Below are 23,593 nucleotides of genomic sequence, written 5' to 3'. Positions count from 1 at the left end.
AATTCTAGCCTTCATATTTTCAGAATCTTCTGCCAAACAATCACATTCATAAGGTTTCCCTGTTTCATCCTCCCCAACAAGAATCCTTTTTACTCTGAAAATAAGTGACCACTGGGGTAAGTTCAACAGAGGCTGTGCAGTCTTCATTCCCAGAGTTCTCCAAAACTCAGGTGAAAAAAGTCCTGGGAAGACTTAAACTGTTCCATTGCTGAGCCTGCTTCCAGTGGAAGGTTGAGCTGGATCCTTCTGGAGGTTTCTCCCAACCTGAATTATCCTGTGCTTCCATGGCTGTCCCTGGAAGACACATGTGAGAGCTGACATCATTCAGAGAAATCTGCCAGGGATGTCTGGGTAAAGGCAAAGTAGAAGACACCGAAGCTTTAAACAAAAAAAACTGTGGACCAGGAAAAGAAGGGTAAAGCTCTAGGTTATCTTCTTCACCCTGTTGATTTTGGGTTGCCCTGGCAGCTGATACAGACTGCTTTAAACAGGGGACATTCCTGTATTGCCAGTGCTGCTTGAAGAATGAAAAAAATGTGCTTTCCTGAAAATCCTCTGGAGAAAATAGGAGAGGAGATCGCCTCTCTGTTGCTGCTGCTGACAGAAAATATAGCTGCAAAAATGATGGTCCAGGACCTTCTTAAGGATCATCTGGAACCCCCTTATTCTCAGTTTATATGGAAATTTCAGGGTTCAGAGTAACCAGTAATTTTGCCAAGACAGCAGATTGATCTAACAGAGAAAATCTGGGAGCTGAAAAATGAATCATTGTCACCTACAGGTTTCCCCCTCTGGATCAGCAGTTCCTCAGATTATACAAACAGCAGGTCCCAGATTGCTCAGAAATTAAAGTGTTTCCATTTCAGCTCCCTCGTTTCAGGTGTTCAGCTGGACCTGAACATCTCATCCCAGATTTATGTCGATATAAATCCTCACTTCTCAGCCAGGCACGATGTGTTAAAAAAACAGAGATCCCGCCCTCCAACTTCCACTCCAGTCATTCTTGTTAATTGATTCATCTGAACTTCTGTGCCAAATCTGAAATGCTTACCTGAGGCTGGAGTAGTAGGACCACAGAGGAAAAAAAAAGTATTAATTATTTTTTCCTTTATCAATCACAAATTCCAGCAATTTACATATGCATGACTTGCCTGTAGCCCCCCATCCAGGAAATCTCTTGCTGTGACACAGACTTGGCCAAACCCTGGATCCACGCTGGGCTGTTCTCTTGCCAGCAGCTCTGCCATGTCACAACCTGTGTCAGGAGCTGGAAAGTGTCCTTGGAAGCGACTGTCAGTGATCTTTGCAAGCCCTGCATCCCTGAAATCCTGCAGTGATATCCATGCAATCCAATTTTGCTCCGTGCTAAAAGCTCTCAAAGCGGTGAGAACATTCCCATAAAGTTTTGTAAGGGAGTAGACCCTGATTTGAACACTTAAATTTCCTTTCTTTTGAACAATTTAAAAAATAAATTGGAATTGCAATGCTGGTTTTCAGCTTTTCAGGCTGACTTTGGCTTCTGTGAAATGAAGGAAAAGTACAAACTATGCTGTTGGGAGTTGTACTTCAGAATTGTATCTTTGGAGAAGAAATTCTCAGGAATTGCTGGAGAAAGCCATTTTTATGAAATATAAAATCAGCAATCAGAAGGGCTATTAAACCCTTAGTTTCATCTCAAGCACATTTTGTCTAGCAGGATTTTTAATCACTTTTCCAGTGAGTGGTTCATCCTGCCAGTAGAAGGCTTTGGGAAGCACCACCTGCTATTAGAGATAAAGGGATATTTTGGTTTAATCCAAGATGACATTTCCCATGGAAGTCCTCAGCTCTCCTGGGAATGCTGTACAATGCTCAAAGAGGGGATTTACAACTGATTTCCAAGATAAGGGAGCTTGTAAAAAGTTATAGAGAGGTTATTTACAAGAGCATGTGGTGACAGGACAAAGGGAAATGGTTTCAAAGTGGAAGAGAGGAGGTTTAGATGGGATATTGGGAAGGAATTGTTCCCTGTGAGGGTGGTGAGGCCCTGGCACAGGGTGCTCAGAGCAGCTGTGGATGTGCCATCCCTGGAAGTGTCCAAGGCCAGGCTGGATGGGTCTTGGAGCAGCCTGGGATGGTGGAAGGTGTCCCTGCCCATGGCAGGAAAATTGGGAAAAATATCTCTAAGGTCCCTCCCAACCCAAGCCATCCCACAATTCTATGATACTACAAGAAGCCAGTTCAGGCAAACTCAAAAATAGTTTTACCCCTGTGTTGGGTAAGGCATCTTCTGTCCAGCATTCACTTCAGAGGGCGTCCAGTGAAGGAACCTGTGCTGCTGCTATTTTCTAATCTGCAGTGGGATGTGCATCTCTCCAGGAGCCAGGAGTGTTAGTGTACCCAAATCTTAAATTTACACCAGCCACTTTGAAAGGGATCGATGCCTTCTCCTGGCAGCATGTTCTGCTGGTGGGTATTTTTTTTTTTTTCCTCTGTACAATTTGTTTAAAGTGTGGTGTCCAAGCTCTGCTGCAGATTGTACCATTGTGGCTGGGTTTGAACGAGTTCCCAATGGCTTTACCCTTTCACTCAGTGTGAAGTGTTTTGAAATCACAGTGGTTTGGATGCCATTTACTCAGGAAGGCAAAAAAACGCAATCAAGTGACAAACTTCAGACCTTTCTGGGGACAACAACTTCTTGGATTGCCAAGCCAGTCTTGTGGGGCCCAGCAGTGATACAAATCAGTTCTGTGAAAAAAAAAAAAATAAAAAAAATAATCCAGATAATCAGAGCTTCTTCCCAAAGCCATTTATTTTTTAACACAGCATTTTGCCAGGCTTGGCCCTGGTGTGACCAGTTGAATCATTGCTTGGTGAGAACAGGGACTGAACGGTGTCGTTTCCATGACAAAGTGAGCCTCTTTTGGCAATGCTCACAGAACAATTTATCATTTTTGAAGCTAAGTTTTCAATACTGGAAGTCATAATAGAATTAGTAAAATGTGTGTAATTCAGCTTGAAGTGAGTGAGCTCATCTACCTTGTGGATTAAACGCCTTTCTTGCATTATTTTAGAAAAAACACTTAAGCAAAAGTTGAATCACACTCTAATTCATCTTTGTGTTGATGTAAAACCATGGCCATGAAGGATTTAATGAAGAGTGGCTGTCACTGTTGTTGATTCTTATCTGTCCTTCTTTGCCCTCTCATTGTCACAGTGCCTGATATGGCATATCCTGAATGAAGTAGAAATGTTCCCATTCACTTAAAAAAAAAAACCAAAAGAAAATAAATCAGGACTTTACAGACTTAACACAAAAATGCAGAAGAGAAAAGAACAGCCAATGGTACAGAATTGCCATATTTGAGCTGGTCTTTATAGAAATTCCAAGTGAATTCCCATCTCACCATCACGTCATTACTAGGACATCAAAGCAGATTTTCTGATCCTGGAGGGTCTCAGGAATGCTGGGGACATCTCACTTCTGCAGATCCACTGAGTAAACCCATGTAGGGAAATCAAGTTTTATAGCAGTTGTGAATATTCTTACTGAGAACAAAATGAGCAAAATGGTGTTTTTTGAATAACTGAATGTAGTCAAAGGCAGTTCAGATTTTTTGGCTGGACTGTTCTGCACAGTTGGTGTGTATATATAATTATATAGACCAAATTTATATAAATATATATGAAAAATACAATTAAACATACCAAATTTATTGTAAATATATAAGTTGTAACATAACATGATTGTTATTAATTTTACCATAATTTCAAGGAAGTTGCAAAGAGTTAAGCACTGGAATTTGCTCAGATCACATACCAGTTTATATTTGTGGTGGCCACCTTAATAAAAAACACGTAAGGAAAATGAAAGCTCTGAATTTGTTGTACCTCTTTAGTGTCCTGCCAGCTTCTTGTGTTCTCTCAGAACCAAACAAATATTGACTGCCTTTGTATCTAAATGAATATAAACATTTTTCTAAACTGATGTGAGTCAGAATCCTTCACTTCATTGAGAGTAATAAATTTTTCAAAGACCTGTGAATTTCATGCACTATTGACTTGGATTCTTGATTTTTTCTAATATGTGTCAAAACACTCTTTAACTGCACATATCCCTGATCTCTTCTGGGAAACTGAAACCAGACTGTCTCTGCTAAGCACAGGAAATTGCAAATGTCCTCGAGGCAAAAGAAATGGGATGAGGAGGCCTGGAGTTCAAGCTTACACTGCCACTGGAATCAGGAATTGAAGCCTGACTTGGCACATTAAAGGCTCTACCAGTCCATGGTGGCCTGAGAAACACCAAAGCTCTGGATCCTCTCAGGAAAATGTGACAGCATCAAAGTGTCTCTGCAACCAGCAGACAAACCTTTTGTTACTGTCGATTCAAGCCTTTTCTATTTTCCCAGATGTGGAATTGCTTTTTAGCGGGGGTGACAGACAGCTCCTGTTCTCTCCTTGCACACCGAGGCTGATGCTTCCTCCTTTTCTTTGCTTTCTGCTTCGGTTTCCATGTTCCCCAAAATGATATTTTTTAAGATCTGTTGATGAGGTGCTACGAAAGATGGTGATGGGAAGTCACATCAGAATATTGTGGCAACAGTGAAAGCTTGAGGAAAGCTGCAGGGACAGGTGAAGTACATGGCCCTGTCCACACCTGAGCCACCTAAGCCAGATTTACTGGGATGCATCTGACTAAATTTAATCAGAACAGATGTGCCACTCTACAAGGAGAACAGAAAAGTCTGGCTTTTAACCTTTGGCTTTCTTTACAATCAATCAAGTTCTGGCTTTGATACACCTCTAGCAAGGAAGATACCAAAGAAATAAGGATAAATCACACTTTTTTGTCTTTTCGCTGTAGATTGAATCTGAATTTTCCTATCAAATGTCTCTGAGGACAGGAGCATTGTGGGTTTCTTAATATTCTGGAATGCAATCATAGAATGGTTGGGGTTGGAAGGGACCTTAAAGATCATCCAGTGCCACCCCTGCCATGGCAGGGACACTTTCCACTGTCCCAGGCTGCTCCAAGTCTTATCCAACCTGGCCTTGGACACTTCCAGGGATCCAGGGGCAGCCTGGAATAATCTGTTCTAGTGTCTCACTGTGCTCCATTATTGGATGGCCTTTGGATAAATATATGTATCCATGTGTGGCATTTAACATCCACAATTTCAAGCTGAATATTTCTGCAAGTTAACAGAGTGTGAAGAAATATTTCCTTTTGTTTAGTCACATCCTGCTTGCATAGACAACTCATTATTATTATTATTATTGTCATTATTGTCATTATTGTCATTATTATTATTATTATTAATAATAATAATAGTAATAATAATAATAATAACAACAGTATTTTTTACTTAATGACACCTTTTCTAATTTGTACCTAGTGAACTGTATAGAAACTGCCACATTTGAGTATTGAGACAATCCCTGGACACTCCTCTCACACCTGGGCAACTGTGGAGGGTGAACCTGGCCTAACATCAGAACTGTTTTTCTTTCTATTTCCCTTTTATCTTCTTAAAATATATTCTAAGAACTTGAATGCCAGCCAATGCAATTTTCTCTGTCTTTGGGGATGCTTAGGGGATGATGTAGCAAAAGCCCTTATGTTCTTGGGAGATCCTGGAGATCTGTGACAATTTATCTTTTCCAGGCACTTGGGAGCCCTAAAACAGAACTGTGTTTGTTTTGAAGACAAACAAATCTAATATGGTTGTGCCTGGTGTGTCCTCTGGGGGAAAATAGCTGAAATTTATTGCTGGGATCTTGGAGATGATGAAACTGTGCAGCATTATGAGTTCCTACAAACGGTGAGGAAAGCTTTCCAGGAGAGTTCATCAGGAAACCCTCTCTGTCCTTGAAATAGCAGTGGTAGCTTTTAACATCTACAAAAAAAAAAGTGTGCAGATGGTTCAGAGCATCATCACACAAACAAAAGCACGACACAAGCACCATCCAACTGGATCTTTACAGACTCACTGAGTGCTGTGGGTCAGCAAGGACTTTACAGATAAATCTCATTCCACCCCCTCCATGGGCAGGGACACCTTTCACTATCCCAGCTTGCTCCATCCAGCCTGGCCTGGGACATTTCCAGGGATCCAGGGGCAGCCACAGCCTCTCTGGGCACCTGTGCCAGGGCCTCCCCACCCTCACAGGGAAGAATTTCTTCCTAAGTCTTGATCTGAATCTCCCCTCTTTCATTTTCAAACCATTCCTCCTTGTCCTGTCGCTTTCTGCCGGTGTAGAAGTTTCTCTCCCTCTTTTTTGTAAGCCAGTTTAGCTGCTGAAATGATTTCACCTGCCTTGGGATTTGCTCTCAGGTTTTGTTGACTGGTGCATCCCTGATCCAAACTGTTCATTCCCTGGGATGTGAGGGAGGAAAAGCTGAATTGTGCACGTGGGGTTCCAAAATAACCCAGAGCAAATTAAATTTGGGTGTTTCTTTCCCTGTTTGCTTGTCCCTACTTAGCAGATAAGGGGAAACAGGTCACACACCATTTCCTCTGTGGTTTTCCATTGTCAAGAGTGATGGAAATGGGATGGGAAATAAAATAACAGAATTGCTGCAGTGCACCACCTTCAGCCAGGGCACTGATTCCATGGTGTTTTCCACTGGGTGGGGTTTGGACCTCAGCTATGCCCCTGTAAAGTGATCTCATCAAATCTGAGGTTTTATTTTCCTTCTATTGATATTCCCTGGCCACTCTCTGCTGTCCTGTATTGGTTTCCAGAAATGGGTCACATCCTTATTTTGTTGTTGCTTTGGCATTGCCTGAATTCTGTTGGCTGCAATGTTAATAAACTAAATGTTTTATTCCCTTCTTTTTCCCCCCTTTACTTTTTTTTCTACTAGAGAGTTAAAGATGGGAAACAGAAAAAAAAAGAAAGAAAATATTTGGATCAAGTCAGCCTGGTTTATTAGACATTGTATTATTTTTGGCAAAAGAATTTGCCTTGTATTCCCTGGAAATAAATAAAAGTAACACTGAGGAATGAAGAGGGTGACAGAATAAGAGAAACAGATTTTAATTTGATTTAGATTACAGAGAGATTTTAATGAATTATGCAAAGACTCATAAGAAACTGGTGGAAGATCAAACCACACCTAAATTTATTCATAATTCTTCTTTAAATTATTTCTGTATTTCGAGATACCCTTGTTCAGCTTTATGTGAAGAAGAAATTCAATAAAATAAAACAAACATGTTAGAAAACACATTTTGACAGGGAGAACAATATAAAACTCTCAAATAATTTATGAGAATTTTAATTACTTAATTTCACCTTAGACCTGCTAGAAGAAAAAAGAGGAGTAAAAATAAAGGAGACAAAAAGGACAGAAAATGAAGTTTGTTTCAGTTTTTCCTCAACTTCAAATGATATTTTTCTTCTTTTTTTTTTTCTTTTTTCCTTGTAATGGGATCTTAAAACTTACTGGCACTTCCTGACCACCTCACAATTTTATTTCTGTAACTGTTTTGTTTTTTTTTTTTTTCCTCCCATTTCCCCCCATATTTCAGGTTGCAGCAACCCATTCCAACTGCATCATTAAAAAGGAGCAAGAGACTTGTCTGGAGAAGATCCGGAGGGCGACGGCCCTGAACCCTCTCAATGACTCTTCTCCAGGTGAGTTCCAGATCCTGCACGTTGAGCTGACAATTTAAAGTGTTTTTCACCATTTCCTGTGATGCCTGGAGGGGTTTTCAGCACTGTCAAAGCAAACATTTCATGGTAAGAGGAGCATCACTGCTGCTGAATGAGCTTGGGGAAATCAGGACAAAAATTCAATCTGTGTGGGTGCATGAGAACCATTCCTGGTTATTATCAGAGGTCAGGATTTTTTTTCTTTATGTTAGGTAATGGAGTTACAATAAGTCTGCAAAACTAATAAAAAAAAAATAAAATAAAAAGGAAGGATGCCTGGATGATTTTTTGCCTGGATGACAAGAGCTTTGGGGACAGGATGTGACACAAAGTGCTGCTCTGGAGCAGCTTGTTTTCCTTCCTCATCTCAGTAATAATTTGTGTATCTCTCACATGATCTGAAGCCCTTTACAGGGATTAACGTTGTGGTATCTGTAATCTTGATGAAGGATACTTGTGCTGTTGCTGAGATAAGAAACTGAGGCAGCGAGCAAAGAAATTTATAGTTTAATATCCTGTTTTATTTCCTCCTGACTGCAGCAGGAGCTGCCTGTGGCCAGCACCAAGGAGAGAAGGGCAAAGAATGACAAAGAAACTAATTGGAAATCAGGGTCCATTTACGGAGTCCTGTCCAAACTGCTTCTGCTGTGACTGGAATTGATAAAACCGTGGAGAAAAGCTGATAAAACACATGGTGTGTGATAAAAGAGGGGAGGTTTGTCTCCCCTTTTCCTTGCAGCACATTTTAGTGCAGAAGCAGAGGAGGGCAGAACGCAGGTGTGGTACCAGTGTCCTCTAAAGCAACTCATTCCTGCATTTGAGCTGCCAGGAGTATTTCCATCAGAGAGGAGGGTTTCCATCAGGGTCCTGCTACTCATCTCATGCATAAATTCATTTCTGATCTGCTGCCCAGCTGTGGGGTGTGGTGGAAGTGAGGAGAGCTCAGTGTACTTTGGGCAGTTCATCTCTCCCCCAGGGATGTGCTTTTGAGACCCTCTTTGTGCTTTACAGATGAGCTTCCCAATTTTTCCCTGCTCCAGAAGTGGTATGAGCAAGGAAAAAGGGAAAAAAGCCTTTTTCCTGCCTCCTACCCCCAGAATGGTGCCAGGAGCTGATCATGAGACCTATTTCTTACACTTATGCAATGGTTATTGTTTGGGTTCAGGAATTCACAGAACTCCCCAGGTGAGAAGAGACCATTTCCCAGCCAGCTTTTATTTCTTTATCACCCAAATCCTGACATCTGGGGACTGTTCCCACCGAGCTCCTCCCCCTGCCTGTTCCAAGTGGGAAGGACAGAGCTCAGAGCTCAGAGATGGAGGAATCCAAGAGCCTCTGGAAGGGCTTTTGCACCTCAGTGTGATGGATTTGTATCACCCCCTCGGGCAGGAAGGGGCTGGATCCTTTCAGGCTCTCACTCAGAGCAGAACCCAGCTGCTGTTCTGCTCCCCCAGTGTTTGCAGGCTGAATCACTGGGAAGATTTTCCCAGGCTCATTGAGCATCTTTTAGTTGTTCCCCACATCCTGTGGCAACGAGTTCCACTGCTGATGTGGCTTAGAGTAAAAAAAAAACCATATCCTCTCCAAGAGATTAATTTTCCAGTGGAGGATTCTGGTGTACTTCTTGTTTGAAAACCTTTTCATTCCATGGATCCTGCTTGCTGGCCTTTTATCTGCATTTTTATTTATTTACTCCTGAATTTCTCCTGCTGCACACAAACTATTTTTTATTTGGGTAAAATGAAAATTGTCCTGTGTAATTTTTTATATTCAGGACTGACACTTGCTAATGATTGCAGTTAGTGGGTGAATGCTATCAGCTTGTTTCTTTCAAAGAAAAAGTTAGGGAATAACCCCCTTGCTTGTCACAAACAACTGAAAGAGGGAAGAAATCCCTTCTGACTGGTGAATAAAATTCCATTTATTCACAGGAGAAGCACACAATTACCTCTTTGACTATTTCTGCATGAAAATTCTCATAGAAAAATTCAATACCTAAATTTTTTGAGAATTGATTTCTCCTCAGTGGGGCTGCAAGGTCTGAAATGGGATCATGAGCCTTTCAGAAATCTGTAGGGGCTTGTGAACATTGTCAAGTTCCTGTGACTTAGAAGAAAATTCCACCTTTTATGGCAGGTGGCACAAAGAGGGTGACGTACAGAACTTGGGTCTGGGACATGAACAGTCTCTATATTCTGTATTTCTGCACTATCTAGAACAATATGAGGAAATATTAGGGTTCATGAGTCCTCCAGGGCGCCCACATGGTGAAAAATGTGATAATGGTCAAGTGTTTGTACTTGTTTTCTGCACTGGTGATTCCCTGCATGGGAAACCCTGTCCTTGGCTGGAGAGAGAGCAAGAACAACTCATGGGGTCCTACATTGTGCAAGAATTCAGCTCTGCTGCCTTTGCTTTGCCCCCTTGCTGCGTTCAGGGAACACAAGCATTGACCAAATGGAGTTTCTGATGTTTCCTCCCTTCTCTCTCACTCTACCTCTCATGCCCAGATGTTCTGCTCATTACTTCTTTACTCTTCACATCACTCTTTCCTCATGCTTCAGAGGCAATGATTGCCTTGAGATTCTCTGTTTGGTTTTTCCCTTTTTTTTTTTTCCCATTAGTTTTATGAAGGATTATTCCTCTTAAATGCTTTAAATTCTTGAAGAAACTTTATATGAGAAGAAATAGGGGGCATGTGCTGACCCTGTGTGTCCGTTCCCGTTCAGTCATCACTTACAGCTTGAATGGAAAAGAGAATTTGAAGGAAATGAAATCTCAGCAGGACCCAGAATCTGACTCCCTTGCTCTGGAGAAGGAATTAAACTGATAAAGGGGAGTAATGAAAGCCAAAGGCAGACAAGAGAGGAAGGAGAGCAGTGATTACTTCATACTCAACTTCCCCAGGCAGTGGTGCCAGGCTATTTCTAACATCAGTGTTTCCAATCTCCTTTGTTTGAGTTTTTATCCCTGTCCTGCTGTGGAGCAGTTTGTGCTGGACCCTGTTCTAGCTCTCATCAGCCCTGGAGGTATCTTCTGCCAGCTCAGAATTCATAAATCTCGTTGCTGATCCACATGCACCCTTTTTTATTATTATTTCTCCCATCCATGTTCTTCTGACCTGTTCCCAAGCCTGGGGCTAGGAAAGACTGACACAGGAGTTACTCAGATATTAATGACAGTTTCCTGGGTTATGTGCATTTAGCAGGGGATTTATCTAATTAAATGTTGATACCTGAAATTGCATCTGCACTACAAATGAGAAGTCACCTTCCCCAGTTTGTAGCTCTGGATGTCTAACGAGTAGAGCCTGAGACATAATTTATTTCATCCTCAATGTGGATTAGATGATGTCTCTTTTTTCTCTCTGGACACATGGAATAAAGGGTTACCATATCAGCTCTAAATTATCACATTAACATGTCTACATTTGATCAGACAAATCCCACTAGCTTCTGTCTTTGTTATATTGACTAGGTCATGCTGGAGGTCTGGATTACCCCAAAAATCTGAATTCTGATGGAAAGAGCCCTGCTGATGAAATGGAGAACTGTAGATTGGCATGAAATACTTTTCCCAGCCTGTTCCCTCTCTTGCTTTCCACTGTTGGAAGCAGATATTCCAGACTTATCCCTTGAATGTGGCTTTCTCTCAAATGGTGGGAGAGTTCCTCGAGTGATTTGCAGATTTGTGTCTACAATTTAGTGTTCAAAGTGCTCAAAATGCACTGACCTGGAATGAGCCAAGGTGTGAACTCAGCACGAGAATTTGGATAGAAGAAGTGATGAGGCCTCCTTGGTGATTACGTGGCTCATGACTCACTGTCAAATCAATCTTTAACTTGCAGCCTTTGCTTTCCAGTCCCACTCCTCCTGCCCTTCCTCTGAAAAATGTTGGGAGGAAGCAACATTCGCAGGCGTGACAAGGAAATGAAAGGAAATAAGGATTTGAAGTGATGTGATGATTCCTGCAAGGAATCACATTGAATCCTTGTAAAAAGTTACCCCCTAAATCAACAGGAAAGAAACTGGTCAGGGCACCACGGGGGTAGGAGATGGGAATTAGGAGGCCGTGTGGTGATGCAGGGAGAGATTTTGAATTATGTTTCCATCACATGAAGATGATGGAGGGGTTTTTTTTCAGTCTCACATTTTTTATTGAGTGTCTCATCAGCCTCTTGTTCTCTCAGAGCCTTTGAATTATCTGCTGTTATTTCCACTGGCACCACTGGGAAGACATTACTTCACTTTGTCTCACTGAGGCAGCTGTGCCCAAGAACAAGAGGACTAGGATTGAATCCAAGCTAATGAATTCCTAGAGTTGGAAGGGCACAGATAAGAAAACATCTCTAGACCTGAAAGTTTCCTCCATGGCTCCTTTTAAAGCAGAACACAGACCTAGATAGCTTTGATCTCTATGGATACATCTCTCCTTGGTCAAAGATGCTTTTCTGTGGCACTGATGGATTTATCCATGTGACACTGCATAAAGTGTCTTCTACTAAATTCACATTAGAGCAGGTAGGAGCAAGGAGGAACTTCAAGGGAGAAGCCAGGGACATGTGATGACAGACACAAGGTCTGTGTTTATTTCTGGTATCCATTCTGTAGAGTCTTTGTCCGAACAAATCTCCTCTGCACCCTTTGGGACCCAAGCTGTGATCAAACTTTGCTTTTTCTCAGGCAAATGCAAGGAAAAGTGCTTGACTTATCTCTGTGTTCCAAGCATTGATTCATTCTTCAGCTCTTTGCTGAATTTCTCTGACATTGCCATCATGATTTTAGATGTTTTTGGGAAAGGGGGAAGGGTTTTAAGTGAAAGAGAGTAGATTTAGGTTAAATATTGGGAAGAAATTCATCTATTGGGAAGTTGTGAGGGTGGTGATGCTCTGGCACAGGCTGCCCAGAGAAGCTTCCCCATGCCTGAAACTGTCCAAGGCCAGTTTGGATAGGGATTTGAGCAGCTTGGGATAGTGGAAGGTGTCCCCATGACAGGGGTGGGACCTGGATGAACTTTAAGGTCCCTTCCCACCCAAACCATTCTAGGATTCTATAAGTCCATTCACCTGATAGAGTGGATAATTCATGTCACCGCAAAATGGATTTATAAAGTAGAGAGATCTTTATCAGTGCTAGATATTGAAACTATTTATAGTCAAGAGGTCAAAATCAGAACTTGGAATTCACTGACACTTAACAAATACAGAACTTGTCCTATTTTTGCATCCACCTACTGCTGAAAAGGCTGTCTGATGAATGCCAGTTTTTCTGCATTACCTATTAACACAATCATTGTGGAGGTCTGAAGTTGGGTTTAATTAATTCTGTTGGTGAACATGACCAAAATCTTCATTTTCCAGGCACAAACCAAGCTTCTGGCTCCATTAAGCATCTTTTCCTCAAATGGAGCAGCTGAAGCTAAAATGGTTGATGCTGAGCTGCTGTGAATTCAGTCACATCAGTGGGGCTGAAAGCCTGGGAGTGCATTGCCATTGGAAAAGTTCAGGACCAGCTTTGGCAGGGGAAGGAAAGGGTGTTGTGTCGCAGCCAAGCTGCTCTGGAATAATTTAAGGAAAGGTTTTTTGCTAGACACAGCTGCAGACAGGACAAACCTCAAATGGATGAACCACCACATTTCTTGGAAAAGCCTCCAGGATGTTTCTTTCTCATTCCTCCTTAATAAACAGCCAAGCTATATTTACCTGGATGCTCTGCCTGGGGAGGCAAACAGTACAACAATAATTTTTCTTTTCTGAAGAATTCCTGGAAAGAGGGATTCAAATACCATCCCCATTGCACCCTAGACATAATATTGATGGCAGATGAGCAGGGATGTTCTTTGGCATTGTAACTCTCATGGTGCTGGGAGCAGAAAGAGAGTTTGTGTGATCCGACAGCTTTTTCTTCCAGGCCCAGCTGGATTGCCACTAGACTGGGAAGCTCTGGGCCATTCTCCATCAGGGATCACAGTGTGTGTTTCATCTTCAAGAGAATCATTCCTCAAGGCAGTGACCCCTTGTCTCCAGAGCTGTGTGCTATCCATGGGATAGTGCTGAGCCCTGGCAGAAGGTGGAGTGTGCACAGGTGTGCTCTGCCTCACCTGGGCACAGCCCTGCCCTGGATGTTCCACAGCACAGTGTGGATACTTCAGTCCCTGTCGTGAGAATCTTAACCTCAGACCTTGAGAGTTCTTTTTCACCACTTTGTCTCCAGGGATGGAATTTGTCTCCCTGCATTTTACTCAATTCTCTGACCAAAACAAAGTCTGAACCCTGTAGAGGCATGGGTCCTTCCTTGGAGTTATTCCTTTCTAGCTCTGGGTTCAGAGCTCTATTATTTATTATTTATTATTTATTATTTATTATTTATTATTTATTATTTATTATTTATTATTTATTATTTATTATTTATTATTTATTATTTATTATTTATTATTTATTATCTATTCTTTATTCTTTATTCTTTATTCTTTATTCTTTATTATATATTATATATTATCTATTATTTATTATTTATTATTTATTATTTATTATTTATTATTTATTATTTATTATTTATTATTTATTATTTATTATTTATATTTATTATTTATTATTTATTTTTTATTATTTTTATTTTTACATTTTTTTTATTTTTTATTTTTTATTTTTTATTTTTTATTTTTTATTTTTTATTTTTTATTTTTTATTTTTTATTTTTTATTTTTTATTTTTTATTTCTATTCTTTATTTATCATTATTTATTTATCATTATTTATTTATTTACTTACGTACTTATTTACTTATTTACTTATTTACTATTATTATTATTATTATTATTATTATTATTATTATTATTATTATTATTATTATTATTATTATTATTATTTATCTGGGGATAAATAGTTCTCTGTAAAGGTCTTTTTCTCTCTCCTGACCCAAGAGGGAGGCCAGAGGACGAGTTTAGCCCTATGGACTCTCTAACCTGGTTAAAGCTCAGGCAAGGTGATGATCAGCCTGGGGCTGGTCAGGGAAGATGACTCAGAGAAAAAAGATGCAAAGCTTGCTGTAATGGGGCAGAAATTTCTATTATCTCCTCGGGCAGCAGGAACACATTTTGGTGGTTTAAACAAGGACTGCCACCTTTGCAAGCCCTGCTGATAAATCTGAGTTTAGTCATCATCTCAGCCTTTGCTTGACTTCCATTCAGAAAAAAAAAAAGGAAAAGGAAAGTACTGGAATTTAATATCTACATCTCTGGAAACACCATTAGCTGTGAAACACGTGTATGAGCTGCTGTTCCCATCCCATAGTGTGTTCATTGTGATAATTCCCACCCGGTTCTTTCAAAGCCATTACTTTGTCATCGCCAGAATTGCCAGGAAGTCCTTCTGTAATAGGCAAGGAACATAAGTTAAAAGAAAATGAAAGGTGAATTTGAATTTGTCCAGGCAGCTGGGTAAGATAATGACTTGGATAAGATGAGTTTCTGGGAACCAGATTGAATAAAAGTATTTCTCTGCGAGCAGTTTAGTCATTGAAAAATGTTCAGGTTACATTTTAAAATAATTAAGGCTGAAAAATAGCAACCATTAACAAATTTGGAAAATGAAAATATATGGCCATTTCATATTGTTCTGTTCAACAGAACATTGTTTCAGAGGTACTTGTACTGAAATTGAATCAGGGATAAAAAGTAAAGAAATGATAAAATTCAAGATAAAAAGCTAAAAATGAAATTTCCTCTCTGCCCGACTCTGTTTTCATGTCAGAAAAAACGGAGGAAAAACTTTCACTTAATTAAACAGAATTGGATTTTTTAAAACAAAGTTTAGAAGTAAAATACACATTATTTGCACAGTTCTACCTGTGAGTTCCTTGTTTCTGTGATGACATCCAGTTCATTAAATCCTCTCCTTTCTTTGGTCCAGACTTAATTATTATCAAGAAGAGCACTCTGACCATCCAGTTCATGGTGTAGATGATGATCGAGAGCAAAGACAGCAGTATTTTTTTACAGTTTATGCAGAGATTATTAAAGTGTGAGGGTTTTCCCCATCTATTGTTTACTTTTAGTGGGGATTTTTGTGTGTGTTTCATTGATTTTTGCTTGGTTGGTTGGTTGGTTTGGGATTTTTAATGAACATTTTCAAATACACAGCGTACTAGGTGCAGCCTGACGCTTTGTGAAGTGTCCCTGATCATGGTGGGGTGGAATGAGATGATCTTTACTGTCCCTTCCAACCCAAACCATTCCATAATTCCTTGATTTTAGATGCCTTTGAAGCTGATTTTACTACTGGGACATTGGTACTCTTCTAATTCACATTGTCCCAAGTCATTGTGAGCAGCACATGTGATTGCAGTCATGTTCTACCAGGCCACTGAGGTTAAAAAATGAATGATGAGCAGCAGGAAAACTTGCCCAGTTAATGAGGGATGGTTTCATCTGTCAGTATCTGCAGAGCCATGAGCAGCTGGAAGCTGTGACAACATGCACTCATCGAATTTTTAATGTCTGTGGTATCATGGCCAAAAAAAAAAATCCCCAAAAATCTGTTAAGGAGTCATCTGAATTCTAATTGAGTGATAATTGATAAGTGATCTGTGATGGTTAACTCCTTCTAGACCACTGCTCTATCCCAGCAGGCAGCTGCTGCACTCTTCTGTAGTGCTGGAAAAAGAGTGTTTCCTTGAGTGGAGATCGTGTTTCCATAAAGGTCCTGCAAATGTCCTGTGCTTCTGTAAAAATGAGTGAGTCAGGTGTCAGACAAGTGGATCTTCTTTTCAAAGGGATTTGTGTGAAAATCTCTTTGGTTCTTATTCCCATGGCTTGTTCTGTGGCTGGCTGCTGGATTTTCTGGCAAAGCAATGATTTTTTGCTGCTTCAGACTGCGTGTGTCCCTGAGAAAACAGCAGTGAGAGAGAGAGCTCGATCCTTGCTGGAGGCAGTGGCACAATTGACTGGTTTCTGGGATCTTTATTTCCAGGGATGAGACATGGAGTCAGACAGCACTGATGGGCTTTGGGTTTCTCCTCTCTGGCAATGATTACACTTCAGAGGAACCCTGGATGAACCCTAGACTTTGCCTGTAAATTGCTTTCTAGTGTCCAACAAGCTCCTGAAGCAAGAGAAATAGGGAATTTGGAGATTTTTTAGGACCAGATGCAGGTGCAGGTGAACACAAGAGTCCCTGGATTCCTTAGGGTATCCAGACATTCTGACATGGGGCCTTGAGAAGATCCAGACTGGAAACTCAGTCCCCTGAAAAATCTAAGGTTGCAGTGAAACCTTACCTTTGTTAAAATAAATTAAATCCTCAGAGTCAAAATACCTGACAGGGCTTCCTAAAACCCCCGTGTCCAGTCTGTCACCCAGGCTCCCTGAATAACCAGTGATGGAAAATAGAAGACTTCAAAGTGCAGATCATTGCCCAGAGACACATTCATTTTATCCCAGGAATTGCTTCCAAAGCTTCAGTAAATACATTGACTTCATGGACTGGAGTGGAAGGTGAGACACTTAATCTGTAATTAAAGATGTCTCTGATCATTGCAGCAGATTTGGACTGGATGATTTTCCAAGGTCCCTCCCACCCCAAAACACTCATGGCTCTCTGAATCTCAGTGAAAAGAGATAGGCATTTGCAGAGAAGCAGTCATGTTTCCTAAGAAAATCCTAAAAACAACCAACCAACCAACAAAAATACAAAACAAACCAAACAAAACAAAAACACCAAAGAAAAAAAAAAAAAGGAAGTTTTGTTTGCTGGAGGATGTTAACCAAACTATGAAAAAATGCATTGACTGTAGACACAAAGAAAGAAAAAAAGATTCCTAAAGTGAATAATTCTGATCACTTGTTTGTAACAGAGAAAACCCAGGATTATTGCACATCACATCCAGGAAATTTGGTTGTTTTAGTCAAACTACCCAAAGGCAAGGAGAAGACAGTACAGCAGTAAAGGACAGTACACCAAGAAATTATGATCCCAGCTTGATCTTATAAAAGCCTGGAAGGATGAAAAAGATGCTGATATACACATTAATACAGACAAAATACAGATTTTGATCCTCTCCTTAATTATTCAGCTTTGAGCTTCTGCAGATAATTAATTCCTTAATTATGGCCAGTGAATATAACAGGATCTACCAAAACAGACTGAAATGAGGACTCTGGGCTGTGTTAAGTGTATGTTTATTCCCCGGTGTGATGGAAAATCTGTAATATCTGCCCATCCCACCGTGCCCTGCAGTGGCTCCCCATTTGCAGTGATGTTCCCTGTTGCTGGTGATGATGATCAGGATCTCTGTTCCTTCTGGCTTTCTGTGGGGCAGGAGCAGGAAAAGGAGCAGAGACTCAGCTAGGACCAGCAGCTGGATTCCTCAATCCTTGCGTGTCCCTGCTAACTCAGGAGATTCTGGGATTCTCTGAGTTTTCCTCACACAACTTGGTCTCCATGCCTTTGGTGTTCCCAGCTTGGCTATTGCCCCAAAGCTGCCTCCCCAGTCCGAGGACAAAAGCTGTTTTTGTGTGGAGTGACTCCTGAGATGCATTTTGAACATCTGCTGTCCAATGAGGACAATGTTCTCCAGAGCTGCCTGCTCCTATCTATCCCCACAAAAACTTGGAGTGCCATTCAAATGTGGATGTTGGCAATGGTCCATTAAATCCCACTCTGGGAAGCACATCTGCCAGGTGCTGCTTCCTTTATTCATGGAGTGGTTTCCTGTACGTAGAGCACTGCTGGGAGAGCAATAAAAGCCATGGGAGCAAGAAAGGGCTGGAAGAAATTCCCATGGCATTCTGTTGATAACTCCTGTGCCCACTGAAGAGTCACCTCTTCACCAGCACTTGGGTTTCTGGAGGAACATTCTGACATTTTATTTAAAATCATTCCTTTTTTTCTATTTGCCTGTACTTTAGGATCACTTGGAAAAGCCGTGAATAAAATTTTATTGGACCAAAGACTCAAGAGAGTCCTCTTAGCCTGTTTTTACCATGAAATGTTTTTCTCTTATGAGATTTCACCACACACTGATAATCTCACCGAGGTGACCAGTGCTTAAAACTGCCCGACTGTACAATTTCATTTCTTGTTGCATCAACTACTTCTTAATATACCTCACAAACTTAAGCCAAGAACTTCATTACAGGGAACTGCCTACTCAATAATACATGCAGCTGAATAAGTGTAATCATTTGGACTCCAGACAGGCTTTGCATATTGATTTTTCCTCAGCAAAATAAAACTGAAGCACAGTAAGTTAAATCATCTTCAAATGGATGAGCACGTTGCAGTGCTGTAACAAGTTTTTAACTGCTCCATCTGGTAAGTGGTAGGAAAATCTCTGTATGTACTTATCTCAGCATGGCAAAAATGAGATAATTCAGCCCTATTTACCCTCAAAAAGAGCTGCACAAAGTCTCATTCATATATTCTATGCCCATGGCAGGGGAATTGGGATTAAATGGTCCTTAAGGTTCTTTCCAATCCAACCATTCCATAAATATCAACTCCTGAGCCCTTACTAAGCTTTATTTTCTTACACCAATTTCTTGAGCTTCTGCACCCCTGGAAGAACAAGGGAGGAGGAACTGGAGGTCCAATCTTCATTATTTTTTTTTTTTTTTTTTTTTTTGAGTTTCTATGAAAAGGGGGATGAGGGTGAGGAAGGGAGAACCTTGGCTTCCCCCATGAGCTGCTATCCAGCACTGCTGGCTCAGAGTGGACGTGGTGGTTTGCTCCTGGAAAAAGGAAGGGAATGAAAAATGTGAAATTCCTTCCCCAAATTCCTCACAAGGAAAGGAGGGAACACGGAAGTACAAAGGGAAAATTCTGTCATGCTGTTTTTTCAGTCCTTTGTAAAAGAAATGAAGGAAAAAAAGAACTCATATTTTGTTTTGGGGGTCATAAAGCTTAATATGTGGCGATATTTCCTTCTGGAGAGGAGAATTTTGCATTCTGTGCAAGAAAACAAATTACCTTTGCCTGTGCTGTTCTGCTTCCCAGCTTGAGATTTCATTTTCTAATATGAGTTCCACCACAGAAACATGTTATTCTGTGGTGCAGGAATTCTTTGGCAATGTCACTCTTGGGTTTAAAGGTGAAATTAATCTCACTTTACCTGGCTGAAAACAGAATATTTGCTTAAAGTGGACGTGTAGGCTCTCCTATGAAAAAAAGAAAAATTTTAAAAAAAGAGGAAAAAAGTTGATTTCACCAGCTTATGTTTTATGACTATTTTAAGAAAATATATTAAGATACTTCAGATGATAGAAGACCTTCTGCCCTATTGATGTGCCATCTGATTTTCCTTCATTTCCCATCAACAGGATTTGATAGTTTGAGTCCATTTTCTTTCCAGTATAACCATTATTCCTGCAAAATTGTTGGAAAGGAATAGAATTTAGAAAACTTGCCAACAAGACTTCAAATTGATCTGTTAAAATAAATATTCTTTCCTCCTCTTTTCCTTTGTGAGTTTTGCTCCCAGATGCCATGAAGGCTCACGATTTTGACAGCTCAATGAATGTATAATGTCTTATAAATTATTTACAGATGAATCAAAGTAATTACCTGTCTCTTGCACAACATTGCAAACATGGAGTTTAGAGGCATTTTTAGTTTTAACTTGAATATTTTTGAGCCTCAAGCCATGTGGAAATACCCAAAAAGCCTCACTTCCCAGATAATAAAATATTTATAGCTGTGATCAGCTTGTTTTTTAAAAAGGTCTTTGACAAGTTGCACCTTTAAAATTTTGATGATTCCTTGAGTAAACACATTTTTTACCAAAATGAGAGCAGCCAATCTCCAGCTGGCAGTGGAAGGGTTCTGTTGTCAACACCAAGAACAGGTGGAATTCTGCTCCTCTCAATCCCATCTCAACTCCTGCTGAATCCAGTGGGCATTTTTGGCGTGTGTTTCAGCGAAGAGAACTGTGCTGGCCTCCGTATTTAGGGAAAAAATGCCCCTCTTGGGGAAAAATTACATCACTGGATGTTAAACATCTAAATTATTGCCTAAATAAGCTGGGGAGTCTCCCAAGACTCCTTGTAGAGTTGATAGATACAGAGATTTACATCCAGTTTGCATATTAAAAAACCTAAATTAAGGTGCCTCAATAAGCAAATTGAGTTCCACTGAAGGCTTATCCATAATCTCAGAGAGCTGAGCTGCCTATTTCACTTCCCAATCCTGGAATTCCTCTTTTTTTCAGTGTTCATATTGTTCATTATTTTGTTTTTCTAGTTGGTGTTTTGGTTGTTGTGTTGGTTGGGGTTTTTTGGGCGTTTTTTTGGTTGGTTGGGGTTTTTTGGTTTTGTTTTTTGGTTTTGTTTTTTGGTTTTGTTTTTTGTTGCTTTGTTTTTTTAGGTTTTGGTGGATTTTGTTTGGTTTTTGGTGGTTTGGTTTTGTTTTTTTTTTTTTTTTTTGGTAAACCAAATGAGAACCTTAGGCAAATAGCTGGTCGTTGGTTAAACAACATCATTTTATCATTTTCACCCTTCAAGAGCAGAGTTGAGTCTTGAGGACAAGCACCTGCAGATGCTTTTCTTATTGATCCTTTTCTTTGCCTTTCTGATTACCCTAAAAGCCATTTCAGACTTCCATGGCAGCTTGCACTTTTGGTAATCAAGCCATACATTTCCTGCTCCCACAGCTGCTGGAATCGATTGGTTTGTGTCCTTTTGCACAAAAACAAATCGAAGGGAGCGGAGTGGAACAAAACAAGTGCAAATCACAACCCAAACAAAAGGCAAGGCTGGAAGGATCCATCACTGAGTGACCAGCCAGGATCTGGCTGAAAAAATTACTGGACACAGAAGTCAATGCACAAGGAAATGCTTTGGAGGAGAAAAACAATTATTAGAATGTGTAATGAGTATGCCCAAGCCAAGAACAAAGCCAAATTGAAACAACACAAACAATTAATAAAACTCTCTGAAGGATTGTTGGGTGTATTTTAAGAATGTGCCTCATCCTTATTCCCAAGACAGGAAAGGACTTGAGTCTGCTCCGGGTTTTTGGCCATAAAAAATAATGACTAATGTAATTCCACCCCTTCTCTGGTAACCTGCAAAGTGCCCACACCAGAATCCTGAACAGAATTAAACAGAGTGCTCCCAGTCAGAAAGACTCTTTCATAATTGTCTTCATGCAGGACAGACCAGAATGATTTGTTTCCCATTATTCCACTGGATTGAGAACTGATAAAGAGATTTTCCAGTGGTGTGGTTACAGCAGCTGAGCATTCCTGCTCACATGAATAAGATTTCTCACTTGAGTGATAAACTGAGTGGATTTTGCAAGCTTCCTGATTTTTCTTCTACCTGTATCTCAAATAGATTGTGGTCAGGGTAATCTGTGTGAAAATGAATATAAATATAAACCTATACTCTATACATGCATAAATACACACCTACAGCTATAAAAACTTACATCTAACTGAGGGTCACATCAGGATTTCATTTCAAATATGCTAAATAACACAACATCTGTTAATTCTTAGAATATCAGGGAGAAATTTATTATTGTCTTTATAGATGACACTGAAGTTATTGCCATCCCTGCAAGTCAAAAATTCTCGTGACTGAAACATAAAGAAGTTTCTGGATCTTTGTAACTCAAGCACACAGAATTGTGCCCTGTAATATGTTTTTTTTTTTTTCATGCTTTGTCCAGTTAATAAACATGTCATAGACAATGAGAACTCCACAAATTCCTTTTGGATATTTTAGTTATGGTTTATTTTGCCTGTGTGCAAGAAGGGAGCTCTGTGAACTCCACAGGTCCCTTTAGGATTATTTCCTATTTTTCCATAATGATTCCATATTCCAATTTAAAAAAAAAAAATTGATTAGATGTATGCAAATTTTCATATGGGAGGGTATAATTTTACATGACAAATATTTGAGAGGAAGACCACAAAACAATTTCCTTCCTACATGATCTTTAACCCTTTATAATAGGAAGAGGGTGAGAAGGAATAATAATATACTTCCTTAATTTTTATATTTATTTTTTAACCCATCTCTAAACTTTCTAAATCAATTGATCTCTTACTCACAGCAGCTTTAGACATGGAGAAACTAATTAGCTCTTTTGGAATTAACTCCTCATTTACAGGAATAAGCCATAAGAAATTGAGGATGTGCAGATTTTGTTTTGTTTTTCACAAATACTGGTAAAATCCACATTCTTTCCAAAATATTTCTTCCTTCAATGATTCCATCAATGCCTTTAATGGAGGTTGTGACTAACCCAGAACTGCTGAGGGCTGGATCCATATCTCTGTATGTCCTTGGTGTTACTGCTCCTGTGAATTGACCATAAATTGCCAGGTCCTCTTGGCAGCCACTTCCCATTTCTTGGTGTATCCTGCCAGCTTTTAGACAAAGAAAGCCTCACCCATCACACTTCTTCTGGTCCAAAGACAAGCAAGGAGGAATTATCTTGTCTCTGTTTATTCAGATTTTGCATTAACACAACTGTAATTTTGGGTCTTGCTGAGGTTTTCTGGGAATTTTCACCTAACATGTTCCCTGTACCTAAATATCAGAAATACTTCTGACATCTTCTATTTAATAGAATATATAGAACCGTTTTTACCATTTCCAGTGACCCCAGTGAGGCTGGATCACACTGAATTTGCAGTGTTATTTTTTTTTCCACTCTCTGAATACATTGTGGGCCCTCAGAGAAGTTCAGTATGGACGAGGAGACAGGCTTTGTTAAACTCTGGCATTGTGTTCCTGCTCAGGAGCGTGAAATGCAGCATGTGCACGTCCCCGTTCACAGGGGACAGACTGCACTGCCTGTTGAGAATGTATTTATTTCCTTTGTTTCCTCCACTAGACCATCAGGTCCCACGAGCTCTAATAAGGAATTGTTTGACTCACCACTGGAACAATTTCCAGGACAGATTATGGAATTTACACGCTGGAAGGAATTAAGTTATTTAATTCAGTCA

The 23,593-nt window shown here is 40.1% G+C and overlaps 1 protein-coding gene across 1 annotated transcript in view; it reads left to right on the top strand.

The window, feature by feature from the left end:
- The window catches only part of ADCYAP1R1 (ADCYAP receptor type I), a 139,587-nt gene that overhangs the window by 50,455 nt on the left and 65,539 nt on the right, over window positions 1-23,593 (top strand). The window contains exon 3 of the mRNA XM_058833484.1: window positions 7,518-7,623. Within this exon, the coding sequence (XP_058689467.1) occupies window positions 7,518-7,623 (106 nt within the window). The remainder of the gene's footprint in view (window positions 1-7,517; window positions 7,624-23,593) is intronic.

Source organism: Poecile atricapillus, chromosome 2, assembly GCF_030490865.1.
Source record: "Poecile atricapillus isolate bPoeAtr1 chromosome 2, bPoeAtr1.hap1, whole genome shotgun sequence".
Taxonomy (NCBI): domain Eukaryota; kingdom Metazoa; phylum Chordata; class Aves; order Passeriformes; family Paridae; genus Poecile; species Poecile atricapillus.
The sequence above is the reverse complement of the archived record's forward strand: the minus strand, read 5'-3'. Positions and strand labels throughout refer to the sequence as shown.